Raw genomic sequence first — 15,811 nt, 5'->3', positions numbered from 1 at the left:
ACCTCATCCCTGCTACACCGCTATGACCATCACAGGCGCTCTCAGACATCCAGTCATTCTAAGAGACCTAGTGCGGACTCTGAGACTCTTGCTGCCTTGCACTGCCTCAAAAGTCTTGGAGCTCTCTGTCTTTGCTGGCCTGTTTCGTCGTCTTGTCTGCTATGCCAACTGTTTTGACTCAGGTTTGACGAGCTTCTCTGGTGGTGTCATATCCATTGGGCTGCGCAAACAGACATCCAAGCTCTGTAAATAATCATTTTCTTCCGAAAACATCCCTTTTAGATCCTCCTGATCTTGTTTGCTTCCAACATATTACTTGGCTGTGTTTTGTTTTAGTTGCGTTCATTATTAATGATATTGTCTGCCAGTTGCTATTGGTTAATATTCTGATATATTTTCAATTTGCATGCATTTTGGAGGCCGAGTTCTTAAAGTGGTTTTCCTGCTATTTGAGGGAGGCCCCTGTTGTTATGAAATGGTTACCACCAGATCCGTATCATGTCTTGTGGCGCCCCAGTTGTCGGCCCTGTCTCCTCCACTTTTTACCTTATGTGTCACTGTATTGGGGTCCGTGGCACCTGGTTTTAGCATCTCCTTCTCCCCAAACGCAGACATCACCCAATACCTTTGACATTCTCTTGGATCCATTAAAGGCTTTCCGTAACTAATTCCTGCTAAGACTGAGTTCTGCCTTGTTTCCTCACATTCCATATTTTCTATGGTACAGAGCTCGTTCTCAGCTCTATCAATCTTGTGTTTCTCTTGTTAAATGGTATCTCTAGTTAAACTCTTTATGCTTGTTCTGGATTCTAATCTTAACTTGAAAACTTTCATCTATGCCTTTTCCCAGTCTTGCTTTAAAAAAAAAAACATTTACTCCGAAAGCTTAAGGCTCTGATAACGAGCTAGGCAGAGTGGAATTACAATGTGGAATTCCGCTTTACCCAATCACGACTGGCCCGGTGTTCCTGCACCTTGTTCTCCTGGGTGTGGGAACACTAGATCCAATTATACCTGCCAGACATTTCACTCAGTAAAATCGTTTGAGGCTTGGACTGCAACAGCATCCATGCCTCTTGCCCTGTCCTTACCCAACCCTCCTAAGGAAAGGGGGGACATACATTTCTCCCCCCTGCCTTCGAACCCCCCATCATTTCCTCCCTTACCTCCTGTACTCTCTCAATCCCACTCCTTCCAGCCCAATAAAGAATATTGGGCTGAATTCTACAAAGTAATTCTGTGCTCAAACAGTTATCCCCCATTCTCAGGGAACTAATGCATAATTGTGCTGTATCGGTTGGGTGTTGCCACATAATCCCAGTAATTACAGATGTGAAGTTTGCACCCCACCAGAACCGTGCAACCTGTAATTGGCGACTAAGTGCCTGATTCATGATTTTGTAATTGGACTGCTGAAGTATCAGTGATGGAGAAAATACCTCCTCCACACTAGTGATAGCTTGTCTGCTGCAGTTAGTCACTACTGCCTTGTTGGCTTCTGTGTTTCACCTGTAGTCCCTCTTGTCTGTCTGGTGAACGCTACATGGGTAAAAAAAACTTTGGGAGCAGTTAGTTATCCCACTTTATCACCCCACAATGACTTTTGTCTTGTGACTCTGTCCTTATATCCTGCTTTTCTGACTATAGCTCACAAAACCAACTTGTTTTTTGCTGCCGCCTCCCAGACTGAATGTTGGTAAAGTGGGAGTACTTTTCCAATGCCCACATTTGAAAGTACCGCCCCACACGAGGGATTCTTGAAGGGTACATCTCTAGTGGGCGCTTTTAAAATACCCCTGATGAATGCTGCAAGTGCATCAGCGATAATTCTCATAGTTTCCCTAAAATGCTGGCATAATGACCTTGAGCAGATGTAATCACACCAAGAAATGACATAAAGCTGTCAACCTCAATCAGCAGCTAAGCGGCACCAATTTTCGAAGGCATCACCACTGCCTGATTGAGCACCATATCCTAAAGTTTTAATTTGCCCACCATCAGGGTCTGCTGCTTTTCCCAACCTTCTAAGTTGGATACAGGGAGGCAGATAGATCCTCAGCTAATGTTTTGTTGAAGTCTAGTTACCGTCCTCATCTAAATGTGTTCTTAAATTTTTGTCTCTTGTTCCACCTTTCCAGCTGCTGTACCGGCACTTGTCCCTCAAGACTGGTCAGTGCAAATGACAATTTGGTGGATGTGTCTGGTTCATCTTTAGTTCTCCAGAATTGTATCCTACATGGAGCTACAAGCATGATTTTAGTGGTGCAGAGGTTTACCATAATATTCCTTTTCTAGTTCTTCTTCGCATGATGCCTATTCAGTGTCAGTCTTTTCAACATTCATTGTATAACCCATTGACTTTGAAGCTACAGATCTCTTGGGTTCTCAGAGCTACTCAGAAGTTAGTTGTCAAATGACTATTCCGTGGGTCTAATGCTCCAAGTTGTCATCTCACTACTTTTCTACACAAACTCTAGAGCATGTAAGTCCTGCTGTCCTTGCTATTGTCTCAGCCCTTAGCTCGTAGTGCTTTTAAAACCCGTACTGGACCTTTTTTGCTTATGTTGTTCTGTTCTTGATTACATTTTTTTCTGTTTCATTTTGGTTATGCATTTGTTTTTCTTCCATTTAAATGTTGCTGTGCCTCACTACACTTGGGGCTTAAGTGTCTAATATCAAGTATTTTTATTTGGGCGCAAATTTTCCTATCATACGCTGACTGGTTTTACAAAAAAATTGAACACTTTAAAAGAACACGGGTTCATATGATCCTTATGGATAAAGTCGGTCAACAAGTATAGGTGTGTTATTGTCTTTGCTGCCTTGCTTTGAACTCATATGGTCTCAGAGTAATAACCAAAAGTTTCTCTACCCTCTCCATTGCAGCTACGCTTGAATGGTGAAAAATTGGATCAGCTGCTTTCTGAAACGGCTGTACAGTTCCGAGCCATTGAGCGGCGCCTTCTCACCCGCTTCAAAGACAAGACTCCTGCCCCGCTCCAGAACCTGGATACCTTGTTAGATGCAACCTACAGACAGGTCAGCAGTGCTTTGCTTCCTACGTGTCGAAATGTTATGCAATCCTCCCACTAAAGTCTGAGAGGTGATCCAGATGATGGTTTTGGAATTTGGGGTGTTGAGTAATTTTCTCTACAACAGAATTGGTGTACGAATTTTATCAGACAAACGGAGCCATGGTCCCAACCAGGTGGAGTTGTTAGTAGTACTTTCTACATTGCAGTGACATATAATTTCCAGTATATATCTCGTAGCTCGTTTATAGCAGGTAAAATAACTACATTTTGAAAGTTTCTTCCATGTTAATTTTCACTTAAGTCGTCCGACCCTGTACATTGAGTTGTGCATGGTCACTAAGTATTTGACATTTTTCTGTTGCTTTGCTTGGTAGATGTTGTTTTTCCCTCAGTTTTAAAAAGAATGCTTTCAGTTAAATGAAAACAAATATATTTAAGCAGTATGTAAAGAGGTACAGTAATACAAAAGACTGACCTCGTCTTTGATTGATGGTAATGGAATAAAGGTTAGCGCACTAATTGATATTTACGAAACATTTCACTCACCAACGACTGCCATGAAGCGGGTTTAACGCTCACAATTGTCATTGACAACCATTGTAGTTTTAAAATCCAAATACAATAACTCATTAACCCACATGTGGAAGCAGGAGATTACCGACTGAAACATTTTTCTTCTGGGTGGGGGGAAGATCCTAGACAGGTGCACTAGATTATTGCTTTATCAGAATTAATCATTAACAACGTATATCTGTTCATTTATTTTAATTACACACAACATAAGCTCGAAGAACACTTAATATGTAGTACAAAATACATACAAAATGTAAAACATAATAGAGCAAAATGTAAACATTCACCACTGTACGAACATCGTATGCTCTCTTAAAATCACATTCAGTAAATACCAGAAAACAGTCCATTGGTTAGCCCTCCCAATTGTCTTGCCCAGTGCCATTTTCTGGTCGCAGTACCCCTGCCAGGAAGCAAACTCGTGTCTACTACATACATTGCTAAGTATTACATGACAGGCACTTTTCTCCACATTGTCCTCACCTCACAGCGTCAGATCACGCTCCCTCTTTCTAAATTCCACAGCCCGATTACCTGCAATCGCCTTAAGCTTTACCTGGCACCATAAATTGCTCGATCATGGATGTATTATTATTTGTTAGGAGTTAATGTGGGTTGGTGGTCGTTCTAGACATCTCTAAAGGGGACTATATATTCTGAATATGTGAATATTATAACACTGTGCAAACGTACTGTTGTAGTGCATTTGGGGAACGTAATTTCCGATGCATTGTGTCCCTCCTATATGAACGTTGTTGGTATTATTGATGGGGTTCTCACTGGAACAAATATAAAAAGGACCTTTTATTAAAGGACACCTATTTCTCTGTGTCATAGGATAATCATGGTAAGTAGTGAGCCACGAGTTCGCGATGAAACTCTCATAGCTGCATATACGGCCCTACTGTTAAGACTCCCTAGGCCAAGTTCACAGTGAATAGCTGAAATAAGGGTACTTTTTCCTAGGTGTAAGGCCAAGTGCTAGAATCTGTCATGCAACCTATTGATCTACTCTCTGTAACTAATGAGGTTCTTTCCTGTGTTTCCTTCTGGACTTACTCCATAGAAGGCTTCTGGGGCCTCCTTCATCTGAAAGGATCTCATAATGGGAACTAGTGAGGCTTTGCCGTGAATGCAATGTGATTTCAGTACTCGTTATGATCTATCCTTGCTCGTGTACATTGGCTCTGAGTGAACACAACAAACAGACATATTCTGATGTTTGTTTAAAGTGTATCATAACACCATGCGAGTCACCGCTAAGCCAGCATTTTGACAGGAGCCATAAGTTGTAAATCTGATTTGGTCTTTATTGATTATACTATTTCTAGTAGCCCAGCTCTCCAGATATCACAACAGTAGTTTATCAAACATTTTACCTGCACTATCTATGACATCATTCAACCTATCTGAAGAAGCATGATTGTCAAAAGGGTCTCTTCATTGAAGGTATATCATGGTACTACCCTTTTAGATCAAGCGTATCGCGCCTGAGAGCAGGCACTCATTGAATAACCTCGACAGCATGGCAGACCACCATGTGATGATTTGTTTCATTAAGGTTATATTTATGCATTCAGGGCCTACGTGGTTAATCTGATGGTTTAAAGAGGATCCAGCAGTGCTCGAGGAAAGTACCCAAAGGCCTTCATTGTCCCTCATTGACTCCTACAGGGGATCTTCCAATTCCTAGGCTGTCACCCGAGAAAGTTTGGTTGACCAATATGCTGGTTTCGTTGTCATTGTCACAAGCTGCAACCTCCATCTTAGAAGTAAATGACTCTGATGTAAAAGAATTAAAATTAAGCTAGTGGATGTTATGTGAGGTGACAGAGCGGAGAGGAAAGGGATCAAAAACAGTATTGGATGATATACACAAGTGATGAAAACATTCTTCCCTCACCTCAGTTCGAAAGTCAAGTATTGCCTTTTGGGGTTTAACAAGAACAAGGTGAAAGATGACTTTGAACACCTTTTATTGAATTCCCCCCTTAGCGTCTCCAGATACTGTGTAAGACTCTCGATTTCGAACCTGCAGTTCTGAAATCTGTGTCAATACATACAGTAACTTTGACCTACTAAGATTAAACTCCACTTCACCCCACTACTTATCATGTTTTGTTCTGAAAATGAAAATATTTTGGTACATTATGTTTGACAATTGATGAGCTGCATAAATATGCTGAGCTACCATAAATGAAGCCTCCTCCTCTTTGTCCTTAATTCGGCTGAATGGATCCTGGCAGATCTGATCAGGGGTCATAATGGTCTTCATGACCAATGAGATTTCTCCCTTTAGACTGTAGTTGTACTAGTTTGGGACAGAACTTAGGATATGCAACACCTGCACATGAAACATATTTCATCTTTTTGTTACCCTCCTTAATTGTACCACTGAGTTTTATCCTCAAAAAGACTTCCACTCTTGCCTTCAACTCGTTTCTTAAAAGCTCCTCTTTTTCTGCCCTTGCAGAACCAGGCTTTTTTTGGGTTCAATAGAATGCCTCATTACCTACCTCTGTGAACGATTTACATCCTGTCGGCTAAATAGGGAGGGATTGCTTGTGGGTGTAGGTCCTATGTCATGATATTCTGCACTGGATTTATTACAGTAGAATAATTTGAAGCATTAATCCACCATTAGGAGAGAGATTGAGTTGCAACACTGCCCATTTGGCGATGACTGACACAAGCGGTTTTAATGCATTGAGAAACTTTCAATATTAACTCTATGGCAATGCATTGACTTATACAGTTGTTGACAAGGAATGCATAACATCTTAAATCGACTGCATGGACTCAACCAGTGCATGACTAAAAGAATCCTGATCAGGACAGTCATTAATGGCGTCTTTGTTACGGTTCCACGCTGGGCTTAGGTGCACGAGAGATGTGACCATCACTTCCTACTTGAGCAGGTAGGCATTGGGCCCACATTGGTTATCAATTGATATAAAACACCCTGGACATAACACTGGGGTAACAGGTATGTCTACTTTTGCTGTGTTGCTAGGAATAATTAAAACAGACACATTTTCTTAGACTTTTGGTCCCAAAGCACATTAAGAAAAGCTTGGAGGATATTTGTGATGCAGCATTAGCTTTCCAGTGTACTTGATCCTGGGTACTGCTCTAAACTAACGTATCAGGTGACTATTTTAATCCAGTGATACTCTTTGTGAATGTTCGTGTATGAATTGATATATCATAATGTGGATTTCTATTAAAAAGTGTAATTCACGCCCAATATTTGGCTCATGAAACCCTTTTTGTGGTGAGTGGCTTTGGTAAGAGGGTGAGGTATAACACACACCTCGTAATTATATCCTTCTTTCGCCCTGAAATTTGTACTTTTGGCTTTGTTTTCGAAATAAGTGCACACTTTGGGTTTTCACTTTGTCAGCACTATATTTGTCTTACTCTTCCTTTTTGCTGTGTCGGGAATGTGATTTTGTTTTTTCTTGTGGATTTGAATGTACTTTTTAAAGATGTATGATACTTCTCGACCTTGGCCACTGTTTGGTCCGTTAGAAAAATACATTTATATACACATGATTCATTCCCAAAAAGGTTAAAGAAAATGGACCCCACCTAACGTATCTGATTTGTCCAGTTTAGGAAGCACAAGGCTGGCAGTTAGATGCTTCAATGTCACCAAACCCATATCGAGTAAGGTCTAACAGACCATCGGGCTTCAAAAGATAAACTCATCTTATGTTTTTGTCCTCTGTAGGAGCTGTGGCCTTTCAGGATATTGAGGATTCTAATCCTAACTATGATATAGTGTCTGTAGTCACTTTATCTTCCCAATAATCAATTAGTGAGGACTCCTTGCAAGACACTACCAAGACAAATACTATATAAAGAATCTAGCAAATGTTACAAAGCATCCCACACCTTTCATCACTGGAGCCCTGGGAGCTGCAGGGTCAGATTTGCCATCTCTGTTTCTTACATTCATAGTTGTCTGGCTTAGGTTTTCTCTCTCTAGTCCGATCCTGGGATGGCACATGTTTGTTACCCGGTCCCTGCTCTTCCGCAGGTACCCAGTAAAGCATCCCTTTCATACCCGAGCACAAACGTGTTCTTCAAAACAAGTTAGCACTGTGGACCCATTTTATGTTCTATTTTATGGAACACATTTAGAATGGTGAAAAATAGAATGTAGGTGTTTTTTTACTTTTGCGTTGTAAAGTTTTATCTTGTGACCTGTTTATTATACAGTGCATCACCATGCACCCGTTCTAATCTCTCTTTTGATGTCAGTTGGTGCCTGTATCTGCTCGACCAAAGGAAACAACCCTTGGTAACAGCTGGGACAGTTCTGATGCAGGAATATACTACAAGTGGAATGGATTACTTTGGTATTTTTTAGTGTCTTGTTTTCTACAATGAGAGTCTCCTTGTAACTTAGAGTTAACAAAGTCATGTGTAGACAGTAGAATCTGACCTTTACAAAGAACTGCGTTGGCATATACTTATTTTTATTCTCATAATTATTTAGTAGTGTTTATTTCAGAGTCTCCAATTCCGGAGGTGTAGGCAAGGGTGAACATGTTATACTAAATTAGCATAATGTTGACTTTAGTTCCTCTATTTGCAAGCGGGAAAGGTTTCTTCCCAAGCTTTCCTTTTCTTGGACATTTTTTCAGAATATTTAATATTTGATAACATGTGTTTCTGGAACTATTGCCATCAATTGTTTATATAAATGCATAAATGCCTAATCCCTGCCTCTGCTAGGGTTTGTAATCCAGCCTACACCATATCCTCCGCTGTGACTAAGTATTCTAATCATTGGTTGGCACTACATCAGCCCTTTAAGTGATCACATTTTCATACAAGGACAGTGCTGTGTACTTCCCCACTGTCCAGTGGGAACTGTGCATTTGTTGGGTAACATAAACGTAGGGATGATGCCAGACTGAATCTGTGTACCCCCGCAGGATATGTTGTCCTAGAGACCAGCTAGCTCACAGTGCCACCATATGCACCCCTGAGCCAAGACAGGTAGCAAATGGTTTTGGCAACCACAGAACATAACAACCATGGGCCTCTCCAGGGATCGTGGTAACAGATCTAGAACCCTTTTGCTCAGTCACTTGTACTCTCTTTCTCTCAGAGAAACATACAACAAGCAATACACAGAGGGGTATTGTTCAATATTTATTGAACCATTGTGATTCTTGTAGAATATATGTGCTGCAATGATCAATAGAAGCAGATGAAAGTGACTAGCAATATAAGGACAGCAATATAAGGACAGCGAACAGAATAAACAGTTCCACCACGTGCTAAAACAATGTATATATGCAAGCATATAAAAACAAGAGACAAGATATATATATATATATATATCTATCTTGGGCAACATGGGAACTGATAACATCCAAGAGGGACCGGAGGCGTTTGGAATATCACAGGTGGGCGCTCCTAGCCCCTTCAAACCCGTTTCAAACTTTTACCCACTGACATCTGTAGATGCAATAGACATCTTCTCAGATAATGTGAATAGAGATTTACTGGGACTGAGAATAAAGGGAAGGTCACCATGCAAATGGAATTTATCATACAATCAGAGGAAAGCTATACAAGACTTAAATAATGACAGAATGATTGTAGTGAAACCATCAGATAAGGGGGGCAATATAGTCCTGCAAACGAGGGAGAACTACTGTAACAAGGCTTTGAGACAGCGAAAGGATGAAGAGAAATATACTACTGTGACTGAGATGGACTATACAATGAGTATACAATCATTTGAAAGTATGATTGAGAAGTGGTTTCGGAAGGGGATCTTGTCAACAGAGGAATACCGGTTCTTACAGAATAAACACCTTAGAATCCTGACATTCCACCACCTACCAAAAATCCACAAAAAAGCAACTAGACCACCAGGACGTCCAATAGTTTCCTCAGTAAGAGGCTTAACAGAGAATTTGTCGAGACATGTGGACCATTTTTTATTCCTCTTTGTCCTACAGTTGTCTTCGTATACACCGGACACAAAAGGTTTTGTAAGGCAGATAGAGGGGATCGAATGGGAACCTGATTTTGTGATGGTCACTCTTGATGTGTCAAGTTTGTATACCAGTATAAGACACACTTATGGTCTGGAAGCAGTAAGATTCTTCTTTAAGGGAAGGCCCCTCAAGTTCTTGGAACACAGTAGAATGTTGGAAGAATTTATTTATTTTTATTTAAATAATAACATCTTTCTTTTCAAAGACCAAAGATATAAACAAATGCAGGGCACGGCGATTGACACCTGCTTCGCCCCTAGTTATGCAAATCTGTTCATTGGCTAGTGGGAGAAGCAGGTGGCCTGGGCCGATACGGTAGAAGAGTGGGTGGACTGTATTTTGTGTTGGAGCGGTACATTGACAACCTCTTCATAATTTGGAGAGGGTCAATGGAATCTGCCAAACAATATGTCTCCAGTCTTAATGAGAATAATTTGAACCTTGAGTTTACAGGAGAGGTGAGCACCACACAAGTCACCTTCTTAGACTTGAAAGTCTTTGTGAGTGAGAACAAATTGCACACAGCCCTATATAGGAAGGAGACAGCAGGCAACTCAGTCCTACATGGGACCAGCAGTCACCCACATAGTTTGTTCGAGAGTATCCCCTATGGGGAACTCTTAAGGATCAAGAGAAACAGTTCAAGGCCAGAAGATTACCTAGAAGCAGCAGAGCAGAGTCTTGGTCGCTTTAAAGTGAGGGGCTACCCACAGAAAACGTTACAGGCAGCGCAACTCAAGGCACAGAGTAAGAACAGGACTGATTTGATACAGGGTGCAGGTAAACGCAAAAAGAATGTGGAGACTAACAATTTTAGGATGATCACAAAATACTCCAAGGCAGCAAGCGATGTAAGGGCAATCATGAATAGGAACTGGCACATTGTTAAATCAGATGCAATCTTTGGGAGAGACCTACCAGAGAGACCAGGCATTACATTCAGAAGGTCTAGGTCCATAAAAGATCACCTAGTGGAGAGTCACTTGGGGGCAGTCAAGCAAGAACAGGGTTTGGGGGACCTACATGGATCCTTTCCCTGTGGTAAATGTAGGGCATGTGCCACCAGCAAGAGGGTCACCTCATATGAAGTGCCTGGGATAAAAACATCAAGGAAGATTACCAAATTTATGACATGTAGTACCACATTTGTGGTATATTGATTGATCTGTCCGTGCAACCTCCAATACGTGGGGAGCGCAATTAATCAGGTGAAAATAAGGATTCTAGAACAGCAACGATACGAACTATCCGGTTGCGCAGCATTTTGCAAGCCATCACAGAAGCGATAAAACGCTGCTGCAGTACTATTGCCTCGACCATGTTCCCAGAGATGTCAGAGAAGGGGCAGGGATAAGAGACTCAGGAGGCTAGAGTCAAGATTCTTTATAGACCTCCAGTGCAAATTTCCAGTTGGATTGAACAGCGGGGAGGAACTTGCTGTTCACTTAGGGAACTGATAGCTCTACAGGCACTATCTGGGCCAATCGAGGACTTATTGAAGGGACTGAAAAGGGTATAACATCCTATGGGATAATTGTATGCCCATCCAGGGCAAGAATTAGTAATACTATACAGCGTGGTCAATATGAGACTTGGGAGCGCAATTTTGATAACAACAGACATACATATGCCCATCCAGGGCTATATTAAGATAATAGGTCAGTCTGTTGATGAGGATCATAAAAAGTAGTGCTAATGGGAGCAACCAAACGCGCACCGTATGGCAACTATATACAAACGAAATATATATATATATATATATATGTGTGTGTGTATATATATATATATATATATAGAGAGAGAGAGAGAGAGAGAGAGAGAGAGAGAACTATGAAGCTGTATATGTAAATACTGTAAATAATGTGCATAGGATGCGTTATAATCAACTTTCTTTTGATTTCATTTGAAACGTTATCTGTTTGATAAGTAATGCATATGAATTGCTTTTTTTAAAGAGAGTACTAACCATTTCCCATAACATGTCCCAAGATGGCGCCCATAAGAATGTTATAATTTGTTTGTCAGTTTTCTAAATGACGACAGAATCATGTGTTTAAATGTCGCCATGACAATGGTGCCCACCGACATTGACAAAGGCAGGTTTGCCGAAACACGTTTTTTTGTTGAATCTATTTCGCCAATAAATCTATAAAAAGATTTTAGTAACGTGAGTGCTGGTCAATTCTACTTTGTGGGGAGCTGGATATATATATATAATATATATGTATATATATATATATCTCTTTCTCACTCTCTCTCTACATATATATATATATATATATATATATATATATATATATATATATATATATATATATATATATATATATATATATATATATATATATATATATATATATATATATATATATATATATATATATATATATATATATATATATATATATATATATATATATATATTTTACCTACTGGCAGTCGCCAGTAGGTAGTTATAGTTAGGACCTCGTTTCTATTCAAAAAGCGTTTTTTCTTTTGCCAATATCTCTTTGGTGTCGTTTGATGAATCTTCACGAAAATATCAAACTAATGGGGCGCTCCAGTCAGCTCCTGTCTTGAAAGTATCGGGGTGATTCGTCAAGCGGGAGCCAAGAAAAAAGATCCCAAAACAGGTTTTCCCCATGTTAATTTCCATAGGAAATTTTAGACAAGGCTACAGCCCGAAATGCTGAACGGTAGCCCTTGGTTCAGAAAGAGACCTTTTTTTAAAATGGTGTAAATCCATTCAGTAGTTCCTGAGAAATTAAAAAAATAAAAATATCGATATCTGAGGACCGAGAAGGGTTCGCGAACCCTCCCGGGCACGAGCTTCACTCTGATTGGCTGTCAACACTCCAAAAAGGAATGTTTTGGCAGCCATCTTGTTGACTCGGTAACCGAGTCACAAGAAAAGTGTTTAAAAAAAGGTGACAAACAAGAAAAGGGGGCAGGGTACGAACACCCTGACCCCCTAGGTCCTGGGGCAATCCCAAATTATATAGTGGGGGCCCCGGGGACTGTCACCTCCCCGTGGCTACTTGTATGATGTGCAGGGTGCACGCGGCCTCCCTGCAGACCCAGGGACTGCCACCTCCCCGGGGCATAAAGCAATAAGGGTGGGGGGGGCCTCGCGGCCCCCCCAAGCCCCGGGGACCGCCACCTCCCCAGGGCTTTGAAAGTAATTAGTGTGGGGGGAGCTCAAGCCCCCCCACACTTCCCCAGGGACCACCACCTCCCCGGGGCATTGATTATAATAATATGGGGGTCCGTAGCAGACCCCTGGGCCCCGGAGACCACCAGCTCCCCCGGTCTTTGAAAATGCTGGGACGGGGGCCGCACGACCCCCCTCCTGGAGCCCTTGATGGCCCTGGGGATCGCCACCCCCCAGGGCCGGCTCCTGCAATGTACCGGGGTGCCCACCTCCAGGACATTGCTGTTTGCTTCGGTTTTTGGAAGCGAGAGCAGGAAAGAAAGCAGGAAACCTGCTCTTGCTTCCAAAAATCGAAGCAGAATTGCTTTTGCAGAAAAGGAGCTGCATGTTAGCAGCTCCCCTTGTGCAAAAGCAATGCACGCGGAGAGCTGGCTGGGACCGTGGGGGCATTGGGGCTCCCCTCCACGGTCCCCAACAGTGAGGACAGGAGGGAGGCCACGCGGCCCCCCTCCCGCGATAAAAAAAAAAAAGAAAAAAGCAATGCTCCGGGGGATGGGGTCCCCGGGCCAGATAAAAGCCTCAGGAGGGGTGCCACGCGGCCCCCCTATATTAAAAAAAAAGTGTTTCTGGCCAGGCCCCGGGGATGGGGTCCAGAAGTGGCCCAGTGGAGGGGCCCTCTGGCAAAAAAAAATGAGGCCAAGCCCCGGGGGATGGGGTACGGGGGTCAGAAATGGCCATGGGGAGGGGGGCCATGCGGCTCCTCTCCTCGCAAATCCTAATACTTTTTTTTTCTTTTAAATGAGGCCAGGCCCTGGGGCTGGGGTCCCCATGGCCAATAGTGGCCCAGGGAAGGGGGGCCAAGTGGCCTCCATCCCGTTTTTTTTTTTTTTAAGTAATAAAATGCTCTGGCTCTGGGGTCCCCAGGGCCCAAAAATAATTAAGGGAAGGGGGGACCACACAGCCTCCCCCTCCAAAAGGAACCTATGGTTTTTTCAGTGAATTTCTAAGGTTTTTTAAATGCTAATTTCTAACTATAACGTGCCTCAAACCTATTTTTTTAGTGAATATATATATATATATATATATATATATATATCTATATATATATATAGATTTATCATTTCTTACTCCTGCTAAGTGTTGCCTAACCTAGATGCCTAGGGATGTATGTATGTGTTCTTCCAGGAATCCCCTAGTGGATGATCCAGCCCTGTTACCAGAAGGGAAAGAATGTAGAACCCAGTTGTGGTCACAGATTGGACATCCCTCCTCGCAGAGGGATCAGCAAGCAGTCGGGCTGAGGTTTCAGCGTGTAGTGATCTCGCAATGACAGCAAATGCTCCTCTGCCTAAACCTGGAAAGGCTCGTTTATTTATCACAAAAAGCATCCTTGTTCTCACACTGAGGCCTTAGTCAGGCCGACATTTTTCTGATCTATTGATAGCTACTTCGCCTTTTGGATGAAAACCAATAACGACATTTGCACAATGTGTGTCGAGGTCTTGTACGTGATGTTCAAGGGGTTGTGATAATGTTCTTACTAAATAGGATTTGTAAGCCATGTAGTTTCAGAGAAACTAATCCTGCATTGCCACACAGAAAATGTGTGTCAAAAGACATTGTGTGAAAGAGAAGGCACATTAGGAAACGTGTACATGGTAAAATGGCAGCATTTCTCCCCGCGTCTAAGACACATGACAACAGTACACAGTGACAGTAACTCGAGGTGCCAACAGGTCCATTTTGCCCTTTCTTAACATTTGATTGTGATGCAATAAGAATATTAAGACTTAACATATATATCATTAGACAGCTAGGTACAATGCATTCACATGAGCTGTCATTTTATGTGAAGGCATTGCTGCCCTCCGTCTTTAATTCTAAACGGAATGATCCAACCAGACCATCCCCACAAAAACATTAATGCCAAACACCAGAAATAGAGTTTTCCTTCCATATGCCTTATCCAAGCATGGTAATACTTTAGGTGTTGCACACCCAATAAGACACGCATACAACTTTGAACACATCACCTTTGTCCCTGAGCCCACTTTGTGATACAACACTACATTCTTTCACATTCCCAACATTATCCAACATTACCTGGCTCCAAATCTAACGGCCTCTGTCAAACTGTGCCACACTAGAAGCTAGAACGCCACCAGATATTAGATAAAAACGTGTAAGTAGAAAAAAACAAGAAGGTAGTCCACCTTCATCTGAGCTCTCAGAATCTGGAACAATATCCTTGTTGACATCAAAGCTTTACTGACATTCCTGCAATTCAGGAAGAACATGAAAACACATCTTTTCAAGGAGCAATACCACACAACTCACTAAAACTTACCTGTTGTTTATTTTGTGCAAGTGTTGTTATTGTTCTGTGGGATCTTACCCTTGTTAATTATATACATACATTCGCAACCTCACCCAGTTGCTTCAGACACACATCCACCCATTTCTACTTTCAGCTCATTGTCAAACTGTGTCTATTTCTTCACTTTACTCCTGACGTGGCGTGAGAAATACATGTTTACTTGCTGAAATTGTCTGTCCTTCACCAACATGTATCAAAAAATGCAGTTGCAGAAGCCTCTTTAATGTATTTTCCTAATATCAAATATTTGTGTTAGTTGATTAATAATATATTAACAGGAATGCTATACTCAAGAACATGTTAGTAAAATTTGATGTATGCAGTAGATTGGTTAGATGCGTATTTATTACCTCATATATTTTCGCCCATTCCTGTATCGTTCATGGATTGATCTAAGAGACCTGTGCCACAGACTAAGATTGTCTTGATGAAGGTCATTGCCACTTTGCCTAAACGACTGAAACAATGTCGTCAGCCTTGTTCTTGAAGGATCCAGATAACCCAAGTTGAGCAAAATATGTCACGCTTAATTGAATTACCTACTCACACTCCATCCCTAGAAAAAATATTTCATGTGGACACAACACCTTATTGTTTTCGCTTTTGGATTTCATAAGATGTTAGACTTTATGAAACATCAAATATGTACATT

The 15,811-nt window shown here is 41.6% G+C and overlaps 1 protein-coding gene across 2 annotated transcripts in view; it reads left to right on the top strand.

The window, feature by feature from the left end:
* The window catches only part of BBS9 (Bardet-Biedl syndrome 9), a 1,933,935-nt gene that overhangs the window by 1,146,008 nt on the left and 772,116 nt on the right, over positions 1-15,811 (top strand). For both annotated transcript variants that reach the window (XM_085607489.1, XM_085607490.1), the window contains exon 18: positions 2,887-3,039. In XM_085607489.1, the coding sequence (XP_085463615.1) occupies positions 2,887-3,039 (153 nt within the window). The remainder of the gene's footprint in view (positions 1-2,886; positions 3,040-15,811) is intronic.

The sequence above is a fragment of the Triturus cristatus genome, chromosome 5_2 (assembly GCF_964204655.1).
Source record: "Triturus cristatus chromosome 5_2, aTriCri1.1, whole genome shotgun sequence".
Taxonomy (NCBI): Eukaryota; Metazoa; Chordata; class Amphibia; order Caudata; family Salamandridae; genus Triturus; species Triturus cristatus.
This window is presented reverse-complemented; position numbering and strand designations above follow the sequence as displayed.